General features: G+C 30.7%; 1 protein-coding gene across 6 annotated transcripts in view; it reads right to left on the reverse strand.

Annotated features, from left to right (window-relative positions):
* LOC106058004 (mediator of RNA polymerase II transcription subunit 25-like) overlaps positions 1 to 13,077 on the reverse strand; it is a 40,020-nt gene extending 26,943 nt beyond the window's left edge. For 5 of the 6 annotated variants that reach the window (XM_056043668.1, XM_056043664.1, XM_056043667.1 and 2 more), the window contains exons 1-11: positions 12,945 to 13,077; positions 6,069 to 6,345; positions 5,441 to 5,486; positions 4,477 to 4,601; positions 4,160 to 4,258; positions 3,704 to 3,824; positions 3,359 to 3,424; positions 1,869 to 1,962; positions 1,534 to 1,581; positions 1,355 to 1,429; positions 563 to 783 (exon numbers count right to left, since the gene is read on the reverse strand). In XM_056043668.1, coding sequence (XP_055899643.1) covers positions 563 to 783; positions 1,355 to 1,429; positions 1,534 to 1,581; positions 1,869 to 1,962; positions 3,359 to 3,424; positions 3,704 to 3,824; positions 4,160 to 4,258; positions 4,477 to 4,601; positions 5,441 to 5,486; positions 6,069 to 6,208 — 1,035 coding nt within the window. In that variant the 5' untranslated portion in view covers positions 6,209 to 6,345; positions 12,945 to 13,077. The remainder of the gene's footprint in view (positions 1 to 562; positions 784 to 1,354; positions 1,430 to 1,533; positions 1,582 to 1,868; positions 1,963 to 3,358; positions 3,425 to 3,703; positions 3,825 to 4,159; positions 4,259 to 4,476; positions 4,602 to 5,440; positions 5,487 to 6,068; positions 6,346 to 12,944) is intronic. The other variant, XM_056043666.1, reaches the window with a different exon arrangement.
* Positions 13,078 to 13,677: the final 600 nt, after the last annotated feature.

A 13,677-nucleotide genomic window follows, 5' to 3' on the forward strand; every position in this document is an offset into this window, starting at 1 on the left:
TGTGATGTTTCAACTTGACTAGAGAATGGGAATGGGGAGAAATAATGTGTAAAAGATTACACCCAGACAGACAGACGGAGTGAGTTAATATAAGCTTTATAAAAAAAGGGCCACCTTATCTTTAAGGAAACATTCTTAATTAAACTTACAACAAACTCCTGTGTGAAGAAGTTATGAATTCAGACCTTAAAACTAGGAGAAAATATTCCTTCATTTTCGGATCTAGTTTGACTGACGTGCTGGGTATAATGTGTTTCATGATTGCTAGTATATATATATATATATATATATATATATATATATATATATATATATATATTGGATATTCACGATAGAAGTTTGCCTGTTCCTTGAAGTTAGCATAAAATATTGTTTTAATGATGCAAGCAAGACAAAATGTTTCAGATACAGTAACAATAAGAACAGGATACAATGAAAGTAACAAGCCAGTATGATGTGTGCAATTTGCAGTGAAGCTTATGTGCTTGGCACTTGCAGAGTAGGTGAACAAAGTGAGAACAATGGAGGAGGCTTGATGAACAGGCTTGTTGCCTGCATGTACCTGTGGCCTCATCTGAACCATCATGGGCTGTTTGCTAAGTCCAGGACCCATGGGAATACCCATTAAGTCCATACTTGCTGCTAAGTTTCCAGTGTTAGCCACAGACGACTGTGGACTGGTTACCTGTTGCATTCCCATAGGCAGTGTTGAGGTTTGAGAGATAGGATTCACATTGGGCTGTATGACATGGGCCACATGCTGAGGTGAAGGCTGCTGTAGGCCTGGAGAACAATCAATGGCTAAGAGTTCATAAGAATTCACATCATCTCACAAGGAATAATAGTTTTATTATTATTATATTTAAATAGGAATAGTCACTCTCTGGTACAGCCAAGATCAGATTAATTAAAGGGAAACAAAATTCAATTAAGTCCCCTTAAGTGCATTTTGAAAAACTATTAGTTTCAGTGTACTTTAAATCTGGGGAAAATGAAGTTTGAAGTTGAAAAGTTGGCAAAAGTCACCCTGTGAGCTTGGAGGAGGTAGAAGGCTAATACAAGAATGTTTAAAGTCTTGATAGATTGGACCTGAGTAAAATGAGAGTGAACAAAATGTATAGATCAAAACCTGAACATTTCTGTTAATGAAGTAGCCAAAAGGAGCTACAATGAGTTATAGTCAATAAAACTATTAAAGGTGGTGATTGCTTCCCCCCCCCCTTTAAGATTAGATGCCATTGTAAAAAGCTATATATCTAAGATATAACTGTGTCTGAACATAATTTCTATAAAAGCAATGAAAAGTAAGACATTATATTTGAAATAAAACAAAACAAATAAAACTAGATATTACCAGTTTGATTAGTAGGAGGCTTTTTAAAATTGGATTCCACTGCTTTTAAAGGTTCTGTCATTAGAGGACTTGGTACTGGTAAAATAAATATTGAGCTTCTATAATTAACTATACATTATGTTTTCACTTTCAAATTATGTGATTAATCGTTTCAATGTGTAATTATTTTCAGTATTTACCATTTAATAGAAGCTTTTTCTCATCAAATTTAGGACTGATAGAACGTTCTGAAATAAAAGGAAAAAATTTTTCAAATGGAAGTCTACAGCATAAAAAAAAAGTTAAATATATGGTACAGACAAAATCTAAATGCTTTTAAGAATGTGGAGAATTTTAGGATTTTAGGAGACTTTTCATTTTTTAGGAGATTTTAGGATATTTTAGGAGTGCTACAAACCTTGATAATATTGAAAGTTAAAAAATAAAATTAATGAAAATAGAAATGCATAAGATTTTCTATATATTATAATATATATATATAACAAAAATTATTACTACGTTTAAAATTTCATACCCTGAAGCTGGAAACCTTTAAGTAACACAAGATGTCGGGGGTCAACAGCATAATGAGCTTGAGGAACATTGTGAAAATTATCACCAGCACATGCCTGAAATAACATAGAAAGTAGTACTTGTTTATATGCTACAAACTTTATAGAGGACACTTTACTGTTTATATAATTAAAAATATTTTTTCTTTAAAGCATTATGACAAAAAAGTTTGCTTACTAAAGCTTTATATTAACTCTTTTAATCAGTAATGACGCTCCCAGCATTGATTTGACCCAGGTCTAGTGTGTGTATCAACGCTAGCAATGTTGGTGCTTTAGAATTTTTTTCTTTTCTCCAATTTATCATTAAATAGAAACTATTTGATATTTATAAACTTTTCACATGTAAATTATGAGTGAGTCTGGGTGTGAATGTACATTTTGGAGAGTGAGTCTGGGTGTGAATGTACATTTTGGTTTTCTATAGTTATAATGTTTTGTTTGGTGTAATGCACAAATTGTAAGACAAATTTCCTTATGGATAATAAAGATTATTTTTATTATATTATGTTTTAAATTGCTTAAAATAGGTTTCCTTTGCAAAACAACTGGAATTTCTTTCTTTAATCATGTTTTTTTAAGAAAGGGGGGGGGGTGAGGCTTTAGAATGTTCTGGACAGTAGTGATATGGGGCTCAAGACAATCATCTGATGTGTTTTAAAATAAGTTAGAGAGAGAGTTTTGTGAAAATATGAAGAAATATTGTAGAAAAATTATTGTTATCGATTTGGATCATAATAGATTTTCCAGATCTAGTCTAAAGCTACCAAATGGTCAGTTTTCAATTTTTCAAAGGGTAGAGAAATGGATAATTAGTTCAATATTTCTCTTTTATGTATTTAAATGTATTCTATATTAGGTTTTGTGATAATATGGAAAAATATGATTTTTTTTCCCATTTGGATCATAAAATTTTGGAGACTTTTCCGCAGTCTGTAAATTCATTTTTGTGTTATGCTCTCTCCTATAATTCTGTACCAAATATATCATTTTCCAATAACAAATACAAAAGTTATAAATGTTAAATCGAAGCATTGTTTTGCACTCCAAAATAGCATAAATATTAATTATGTCTAAGTATGGAAAAAAATTTCTGAGTCAAAGAGTTAAGAAAAAAAATGTATAATTAGATATTGGAAAACACAACTATGAAAAAAAAATTAATGAAAAATGTCTTGTGAGCTTCATAAGTAAAATTATACTAAAGGTGTAGAAGTGTAAAAGTGAGATAGATTCTGGCTTGAACAGGTCATTCCAGCATATACAAATTCTTTAGACAATACTACTTGCGCTGCCTTGGTCATGTCCTTGGATGGAGGATGTGTTGTGTTGTGCAGTGTTTAAAGAGGGCTTGATAGAGAGGATCGTAACACTATTATGCATATTTTAACCCATTAAAACGTTAATCATAAAGGTTATGGATAGACTTAAAAATATAATACATATAGTATACCTCATTAAAAAGTTTCTGTAAAGCTGGAATCTTCCTTGGAGAAATAATCGACAGATTTACACCACGCTAAAATATTAAATAAAATCAGCCTATAATAGAAATAGATTGTTATTTTGTTTTCTAGGCATTACTTTAGTATTGCTTTGACAAGAAGACTTTGGGTATAATAGTGCTAGTTTTTTTTTAGTTATCTCAGTTATCTCATTGTTTTTAAACAAGACTAATTGTTCTCTTAATCAACATTTAATTATGTATTACATCCATCTGCAATACACAAAGCTTTAAAAATGTTTTCAGTGAGTACAGCTGAGTCGAAAACTCAATAGAAATGAATCATTCATTTACCTTTCCCATCATGCTGGCCAACTGTTCGCTGTTGTAACCTCTGTAATCTTGACTTTCCTCAGCAGTTATGTGATATGGTGGTGAATTGCAGATAAGAATACAGTGACGTTGAGTTGGCTTCCTACAAACAAACAACAAAAACATTTTGAATGATTGTTCATGTGTGACAAGTTCAATGTAAACCAGGAAGCAGCTCTTAATTAGAATTTGACAATTCAGCCTTACAGCACAAGACAGGCAATTTATTTCAGTTGAAAACAAACAAAAAAAATTTTAAAATAATTTTTAAAATACTTCAAAAAAGAAAGGCAACTAATATTGTATTATTATTTAAATATATGCTTTGGTTCTTTTGATACCATACTGATTCTTATGATTTGGTAGATAGTGAAAACACTGCCCTTAACAATTTAAGCCTTTAGTTTCTAAAAGTGGGGAAAAAAAAAAGATTCTTACCCTGAGTACCTCAACTGTTTGATTTCGTCTAAACATTGTAACGCAGTGCTTAAGCCCTCAGACACATGACTACAACTTTGACCAGCACCTCCAATAAATCTAAAGCAAATAAAAACAAGACATGGAAGAGATTTCTTCTCTATGACTTAATCCTGTGAACCCATCAGATGGAGTAGGCCTACAGGGTTAAAAATAAATAAATAAATAAAATATTTCAGTTGACCACAAAATATTCACAAAAATTCAAAGTGCTTAAAACCTATTATGTATCAGATGCAAAAGTAATTTGAAAAGTAGCATAAAAAAATGTATATTACTGTAAATTATCAAATGTTTGTAGAAACTCATGAGTGCTTGTTGTGGGGAAGAAACACTCTGAAGCCATTTCTGGAGCTGTGTCCCCAGCAGTGTAGGTGACCAAGCAGTACAATGTACAGTTGTACTAAAACATAGTTTTTAATAAACAGAAAACATTAGTGATGTTAATTGCAAGATCAAATTTGTCATAGGTTCTATTTATGTCAAAAAAAGGGTGTAAATAAAAACCCTATTCATTACTCAATGAATATTTTTTTAAAGTTATCTCTAAAAATTATGAATTTTTTTCCAGTCTTATAATTTATAGATGTTTTATCCAAAAAATATTATTACATGTTTAAATAGAATGCTGTTATTTATGATCTTTGGAAAAAAAAATGTCTTGCATGTAATTGTTGTAGCAGTAAACTCTATCTGCACTAGTCATTCCTTAGGATGGATCATCAGTATGGAGAGGGGGGGATAACTGCATAGCTAATGCTCATGATCCATAGTTGTTTTGCTACTGAAGGAGGCAATACTTATAGGGAACATATAGATTTTAATTATAACATATGGATGCATAAACTATAATCAGAAAGTTAAACCTAGAGAGAAAATTTACTTTCTCTTATATAATTGTAAAGATTTGCAATGAGTAGGTGAACATTTTTTCTTCCTTTAAAACCCTTTTTTTTTTAAAAGTTCATTATACTTTATAATGTTAGGAAAGTTCAAATAAACTAAATTTAGCCCTTTTTTTTTTTTTTTGCAAGTGACGCCTTTTTTGCAAAGTCAATTTTGACACATTGTTGTGTATACAATTGATATGTTTAAGAGGAATCACAGAGGACACCAAGCAATGGTTCTAAGTTAGAAAACAAATTATCAATGGTTCAACCAAAGACACAGCTTTGTATTTCATTTCTTTTCTATCTATTACTATTTACATATAATCTATAGCTTGGGTAATAAGAAACTTACATCATGTCCAGTATCAATGGGACTAGGTGGACCTCCATTGAAGTGCCTTTAAAAAAAAAGTTAATTATTGTTTTTTTACAGCAAAATATATTTTAAAATTAAGAAAAGATAAGCTATGCAAATGACCAACAATATTTTTTAGGCTAGAGTTCATAGCAGTTCTCAACCTTAATAGTTCTGTGACCCGTTCATTAGAATTCTTAACTATAAGATATGACTGTGTTTCACCAGATCATGAATTCTAAGGGCAGTCTTTGTAATAGCACAATGAATGCCATCTTTCTCATCAAGTATAGTTCTGTATTTAGATTCAATAACCAACAGGGTGTAGTTGTTTATGGAGGTTAGCAAATAAGAAGCTCCTTTTAAAATTGACATCATTTATGTACCTTAAAGAAACTGTTAATAATATATGTATAAATACTTCTACAATTGAAATGTATGAGCTCATTCTGATTCTCTCTAGATTTTAAACAGTATGTAATCAAGTCTAATTTAATGATATATAAATTATAGTATAAAAAAAATCATAGTCTAGGTGTAGATTTTAGAAGATATATTATATATCAAGATCTATAATTTACTTTAGAGCTAGATTAGATCTTAATTATAATTACTCAACACTTACTCTAATGTTGGAATAAGATATGCTGTTTTTAATTCATCCAGATAGGGAACTAAATTTGCTGTTTTCTCCACCACAATGACAACATCATAAACAGGATCCTCTTCCAGTTGGTTATTCAGTTGATTACTTGTAGCCACCATTATGAGTATGATCTATCATCTAGATAAGATCTGAGTCTAGATTACTAGATCTAGATTAGATGTCTATATAGACAAATTCTGGAAGTGTCTGAACTGCAGTCTAACTGAGTGTATTGAAGTCCTAGAGTCAAGATGACCTAGTTAAGTAGATTAATATAATTATAAAATCATTAAAAAATCTTATGGAATACAATTACTAAAATTATTACCATTGACATGTCACTGACATGACTGATGTCAGAGATGGACTCAGATTTAAAATGTAAACCTACATTCCCTAGAGTAATCTAATCTAGACCTATCAAAATTATCATGCTAGTAACCATAAAATACTTATTTATTATTTTTCAGTAGATCATATATTCAGATACTAGATCTAAGAGATTTAGAATCAAGGGAACATTCAAATATTAATTAACACAAAAAAATTCCCTTTTTTTAACCCTTTGTAACAAATCGTAACAAGACTCTATACCCCCCATCACTACCACCCAATAGAGTAACATAATAAGAAAATTATAATTAAAAATTTTTTTTTTATGATATTGATAGAAATGGTGGGAAAATTATCAACTTCTTTTAGCGCTTCGATGACATACAATATATTATATTCAGTTAATTTTTCCAATACTGTGCATGTACATCAGGTGTCGGACAGAAAACCAGAGGGAAAACTTGTGGTAAACGCATAGTATTTTTTCTTTAAAACTTTTTAAAAACCTGTAGTATAAACTTTTTGCAAAAGTCAGTCCCACTGTACCTGTTATTTCCTTGAAATATTTTTTTTTGTTACATAACAAATATTCATACCCCCACTCCCCCAAGAAAAAAAGCATAACAAATATTTATACTCCCCCTTCCCTTTTAAATGTAATAATATCAGAACATTTCCCTCAAAGTTGGTGCCACAAGTTGCAAATCTCAACATCCATATTTAGTGAGCTAAACTAACAACATTCATGGATTATGGAGTGAATCAACCCAACCTTTATCTAATCTTGTACTTAGGGTGGTAAGTCGATAAACAGTTGGGATGCAAGCAGTAACTCTAAGTCAGTGGTGAGACAGTCTCTAATACAATCAGTGCTAAATCAGTCTATAAGTCACTATAAATAAGTAGTAATAGAATCTATTTCTATTAAGTGTTACAACGTCATAAGAGTTATTTAAGTTATATGGATTATATTGAGTTCATTTATTCTATATCAAGTCTTGATTATGTACATTCTGTGGTCTGAAATGAATATGGATTATATAAAATCACAATTAATGTCTTATTTTCTTCTATGATACTCAGTCATTGTACAGTAAATGCATGAATGTTTAAAACACTAAATGGTCATCCAATCTGACGAAACCTACAAACACATAATTGTAAAATATTAACGCCAATGTCGAACAACATATATATATATATAAAACATCCTTGACATTAAACTAGATCTATTTCTAGATATCTATAGCTCTATTGTCTCTATAGTATCTCTACAGTTAGATATATATATATAATTATTATATTTATATCTAGGTTAGCTGTAGACTTCTAGATTCTAGAGTAGTATAATGATATAATGATGATGTCCAATTTTAGATAAATTCATGTATTTTTGTTCCGTTTCTCCTAAGCAGATGGCAGATTATTAGATTCTCTGTAACCATGTATTGTATGTAAAGCTATTGCTTTTACTTCCCCCAGCAACTCACACCCATTTAAGGCATTAGGGCTAGATTAGGAGCCTTTTTAATCATATGCTGATAGACATATCAAAATAAGCTTCCATTCATTTCAATCCAACTTATACTGTTAGCTAGCTGTTAACAGAAAAAAAAAGGGAGGTGATCTGCAAATAATAATGAATTTAATACAATCTTGTTCCTCGAACAGGACAATATTGTAATAAGAAATATCATAGGGAATATTTAATCTATGAATTGTTCAATGAATACACATGACCTAGATCGAGATATCTAGAGCATATAAATTTATGAATTTCATGAAAGCTCAGAGAAAAAGTGTGGGCTGCTTATATGAATCCAGAGATCATGCCCAATGCAGGTGATCACGCCACGTGAGTATAGACTTACACTAAGCGTGTAGTGTCGCAACCTTTTAAACAGGCAGTGGGGGTGAGGGAGAAAGAGTCATGTAAAGAATTATAAGCGTCATGTGGAGGGGGGGGGTGAGGTGGAGTAATTATGGTGTAAAAAACAAACATACAAAATAATGAAAACAAGAAGAGGGTCCACGGATGGAAATTAAAAGAAAGAGAGAAAGAGAGAATACTTGTAGTTGTAGTTGAAAATGTCATGTTTATTAAATTACAATATATATGTAATTTATAGATATATTTCTGTCTGTTTCTACAAAATAGATTATATATATATAGTCTTATAATATATATTAATAAATAAACTAAAAAAAATGAATTTTTTTTTTAAAAATACATTTATAAAGTAGATTATAAAGTAGAAAGTAAGGCGTATGTATATTTGTATGTTACGAATAGAAATCAAAACCGTTTGACCAATCTTGATAAAACTTGGCAGGAATGTTCCTTGGGTACTAACTTAGACCGTAGTGTATGTATTGTAGCCCTTAAACAAACTTAAGACCCTCAAAAAAAAAAAGTTGACAGACTCTATTAAAGCTTATAGTATTATATGGATCTAGGCTTTGTTTACAATGTTGACATGAGAAAAGATCAAAAGGATTTAGATTTAGATCTAATTTTAAGAACTACACTTTGCACACATATAGTTTTTTACTTTGACACATGAAAATACAAAATATAGTCTATTGATTTCATTATTTAATAAAATTAACCTTCAAATTTGTGTTTCAAAAGCATTTTTACATAAATTCGTTCCATATAAATATCTGTGAATTCAGAACGTCCTGACTTACTTATAATACCATTCATTTAACAAATCGGGTAAACCCGTTTTAATTGTACTTTATATCCTATTCATCTATCGCTCCTTTCGTTTTTAATAGATCAGATATGAATGTATCGGCTTCGGGTAAACCCATTTTCACTAAACTAATTTTATTTTCGAAGCGAAAGAGAAAAACTTGAAAGGATCATTAGCTAAGTTTAACATACATCTAAATCCAATCCACTAGATTAGTTAACACAAACTAGGACCCGCATGCCGCTAATATATATATATATATATATATATTTGTATGTATGTATATATATATATATATATTTGTATGTTTGTATATATATATATTTGTATGTATGTATATATATTTATATATATAAATTTTATTTCGAAAACGGCTCTAACGATTTTCTTTAAAATTTCAACATATATATATATAAATGAGAAAAAATGGCAGTTTTTTAGATTCTCTGTAACCAAGTATGTAAAGCTATTGTTTTAACCTCCCATAGCAATTCATACCCATATAAGGGATGAAGGCTATATTATTAGCCTGTTTGATCGTAGGCTGGTGGATATATCAAAATAAGCTTCCAAACATCTTTAGAAAGACATTCCAATCACATTCATACTGTTAGCTGTTAAATAAAATAAAAAAAGGAGGTGTTTCAACGATAATAATGAATTTAACACATTCTCCTATAGTGCACAAGGCAAAATCGTAATAAGAAATATTATTGGGATTAATAAATCTATGATTTTTTTCAATGAATAAAGTGACCTAGATCGAGATATCTAGAATATAATTTATGAATGAAAGAAAAAGTGCGGGCTGCTAATTTGAAGCCAGAGACCATGCCCACTGCAGGTGATCACACCAGGCGAGCGCTGGTGGTGAGGAGAGGTATACACTAAGCGTGTAGTGTCACAACCTATCATAAAGGCAGTGGAGGGAAGGGGGAGAGAGTCATGAAAAGAATTATAAGCATCTATGGGAGGGAGGGGATGTTAAGGTGTAACAAAAACACCCAAATTATGAAAAGAAGAGGGTCCTTGGATGGGAATTAAAAGAAAGAGACAGAGAATACATGTAGCCTAGTTGAAAATATCATGTTTATTAAATTATAATAATTAATTTATACATCTATAATTATATAGATTTATTTCTGTCTGTTTCTACACATAGATTATATAGGTAGGCATATATATATATATATATATATATATATATATATATTGTTGTAACCCTGCCTTGCACCAGTGCTTGAGGTGCGCACTAGTGAACGTAAACAGGAAGACACTAGGATGGAAAGAAAAAGACTAGGACAGAGAGAAGAACATTGCATCAGGGATTGTGAAGAGTCTGAATGTTTGGAAACTAAGAAGCCAGCTTTTGGTGCTGCCTGAAGGTTGTAGAAGGGACCTGGAGCGAAGCGGGGAAGGCTGTCGTTGGTCCACATTCGGGTTGCTGTCTAAAGGACTGGTAAATTAGTAGAAAGACTCTGAGGAAGCTGAAGGATGCTATGTGTTTGTCCTAGTGAATAAACACCTGTCTTTATTTCCTGTTACACTGTGTTGTGTTGCCTGCCTTTAAGTTGAGTGCCTACCCTAGAGTTACAACAATATATATATATATATATATATATATATATATATCTAGAGAGAGAGAGAGAGAGGCAATATACTATAAATACATATTGCAGAAGTGAATCTACTTCTTTTAATACAATCTAAATAATTTTTAATTAACACAGATATATAATTTATTAGCAATAACATAGTGGTGTTTCTTAATGGTGCTCGATGTGCGCTAAAGGAGAAAGCACAAAAACTTCGTTTATTATAGGAGCATGAAGTGACCTGATTTATTTTAAAATAAAATCTTGACTAGTATGAGTGGTAATTCAAAGAAACACAGCTATTTTTATAGTCCTTTAGTTGCAGAATAAGAATCTGCTTTCAGTTTTTTTGTAAGTTAAACCGTCACCAAATAAAAAAATAAAATAAAAATTTGACCTAGTTCCCAAATACGGTGTGCTTAATATAAGAATCTACTATATATCTCAAATGGTTAAAGGGAAACTCCGATAGTTTTTCAAATTTTAGTTATTGACATATTTAAATTCTGCGTAAAAAGTTGTAATAGTAAACATTATATCATTTTTTATTTAAATGCTCGGAAAATTTTATATTTAATAAATTAGACAGAAAATTCTCCACGCCCCCAAAAAAACGGGGTTCTGCGAGATGTTTTTAGTTTTTAAAAACGTGACGTCACGAGGGTGCTGGCTAAATATAGATCTAGACCTATATAACCGATAAACTCTCTAGTCTAGATCTAGACCTATCGGATCGCATTTATTGTTACGCTTCACAGCTAGATCTAGTCTCCACGTTGATTTATAATCGGTCATTGTTTATAAACCTCTATTTCTACTTGAAGAAAATTAAATATTGTTCTTCAGCTTGTTGCAGTAGTTCCAATCACAAAGATAAAATCAGCAAGTATGCTGATACAGAAATTAGTGTCTCTTTTCATTTGTTTCCAAGAGATGAAGTTTTAAAGGGAAAATGGGGAAAATTTATTCGCCTGAAGAGCAAATATTTTACAAAGGCATTAGCTAATTCCTGTTTATGCTCAAACCATTTTGAGAGAAGCTGTTTCAGCAACTTCATTGCTGTGGAAATGGGATTTAAAAAAAAAATTGAAGTTAATATTATACCAGGTGCAGTACCAACAATACATTGGATTTCCAGGCCAAAGATTAATGATATTAATGATACTACTGAGACATTTTAAACAACTGAAGTTCATAAATATAAATGAAATCAGATTTGTGAGCTAGAAATTTACTACGAATACTAGATCTACTATTAAATTTCTTATTTAATAAGTAGATCTATCGTCTACGAAACTCAATTCCAACTTTTTAACTTTTGACCTTGGGGGTGTGTCTCGCCGGCTGAGCCAGCGTCAAGCTCTCATCACTTTTTCCATGTCAACCAATGTTAGGTCGAAACAGCACAAAAAAATCATAATTTTCTTACGGTCAAACATACAGTCATAATTTATACACCATTAGAAATTTCTTTTAAAGTATTTTAATGATGTAATAACGAAAATTTTTTTTTATCAAAGACAATTTCTTTTTCGCCTCCCTATCAATGAGTATCAATAGGATTTGAGTGCACCGTCGTGACGTCACACAGAAATTCAGTGAAAATCTGACTGTTTTGGATGCGCAGAAAAATTATGTCACAAAAACATCAATTACTAAGTTATTCTTGCAAATAAAAAAAAAAGAATAATATATTCATTATCTATAAATCAAAACACATATTATATCAAAAATTGTCAAAACCATCGGAGTTACCCTTTAAGTTCAGACATTACTCACATTAGAATTAGACTCATTATGATTAGTATAGGCTAGTATAGCAATTAGTAAATTCATGGGGCTACCAAAAATATGGCACAACATAAAAAAGTCATAACTTCAATAACTTTGAATAACTGAATTTAGGCATCAGTGCCGCTATACACTAAGAGTCTAAGTATGATGAGTATGACTATGTAAAAAAAAGTATGTAAAGACAGTAAAGTATGTATCACAATGTATGGACTATGACTATCACCACTACTAGATCTATATATTGCTATTAATTCTATTCACTATCACTCAGTATCTAGATCTAATATCTAAGTAACTAAGTATCTATCAGTAGATCATGATGATGATCAAGTAGATCTAGATTAATCTAGAATCTAGATCTATCTATACTATACTCTATCTTGATATCATATGACGATAGATCTAGATTACTCTCTAGACTAGTCTAGACTTACATTGCAATCTTCTAGAGTCTAATAGATCTAGATGTAGACTAAATCTATACAGAATTCTAGTTCATGATTTTAAAATGTTTACTTTTCCGTATCCAAAAAGATGAAGGCGTAAACGTCAAGCTAATAATCGAAAACGAAATTCAATAATCTTGAATCTAAGTATTCTAAGAAATGACAGACATGCCTGCGTAACAAAACAATAATATTAAGAGTTTTAAATATTAAAAAAAAATCTTAGTAGATCTATATATTTTTTTTAAATTCTTGATTTAGAATCTAATGAGTTGTAAAAGATGTATACATCCATACAAATTAAAAATAAAATAGATCTATATATTATATAATAAATAGACAATCTTCATATATTTTTTTTTCGGTAGCTGGTCGTTAATTTCCAGTCTAGAATACTAATAAACAATAGAATGAATAATAATAATAATAATAATAATTTACACATGTGTTACATCGACTACAAAAAAGCTTTCGATTCAGTTCCGCATGATTGGCTTTTAAAAACCCTGGACATTCATAGAATCAACCCAAGAATAAAACAACTATTGAAAGTCTGTATGAATAAATCTGCACCTTAATCGTGATAAACTAGGTTCTGTGCACATAAGAAGAGGTATATACCAGGGTGACTCACTATCTCCACTCTGGTTCTGCCTAGCGATTAATCCTCTATCTACATTACTCCAAGACTCTACAAACGGCTTTAGGGTTGACACTAAAT

This window comes from Biomphalaria glabrata, chromosome 10 (genome assembly GCF_947242115.1).
Source record: "Biomphalaria glabrata chromosome 10, xgBioGlab47.1, whole genome shotgun sequence".
Lineage (NCBI taxonomy): Eukaryota > Metazoa > Mollusca > Gastropoda > Planorbidae > Biomphalaria > Biomphalaria glabrata.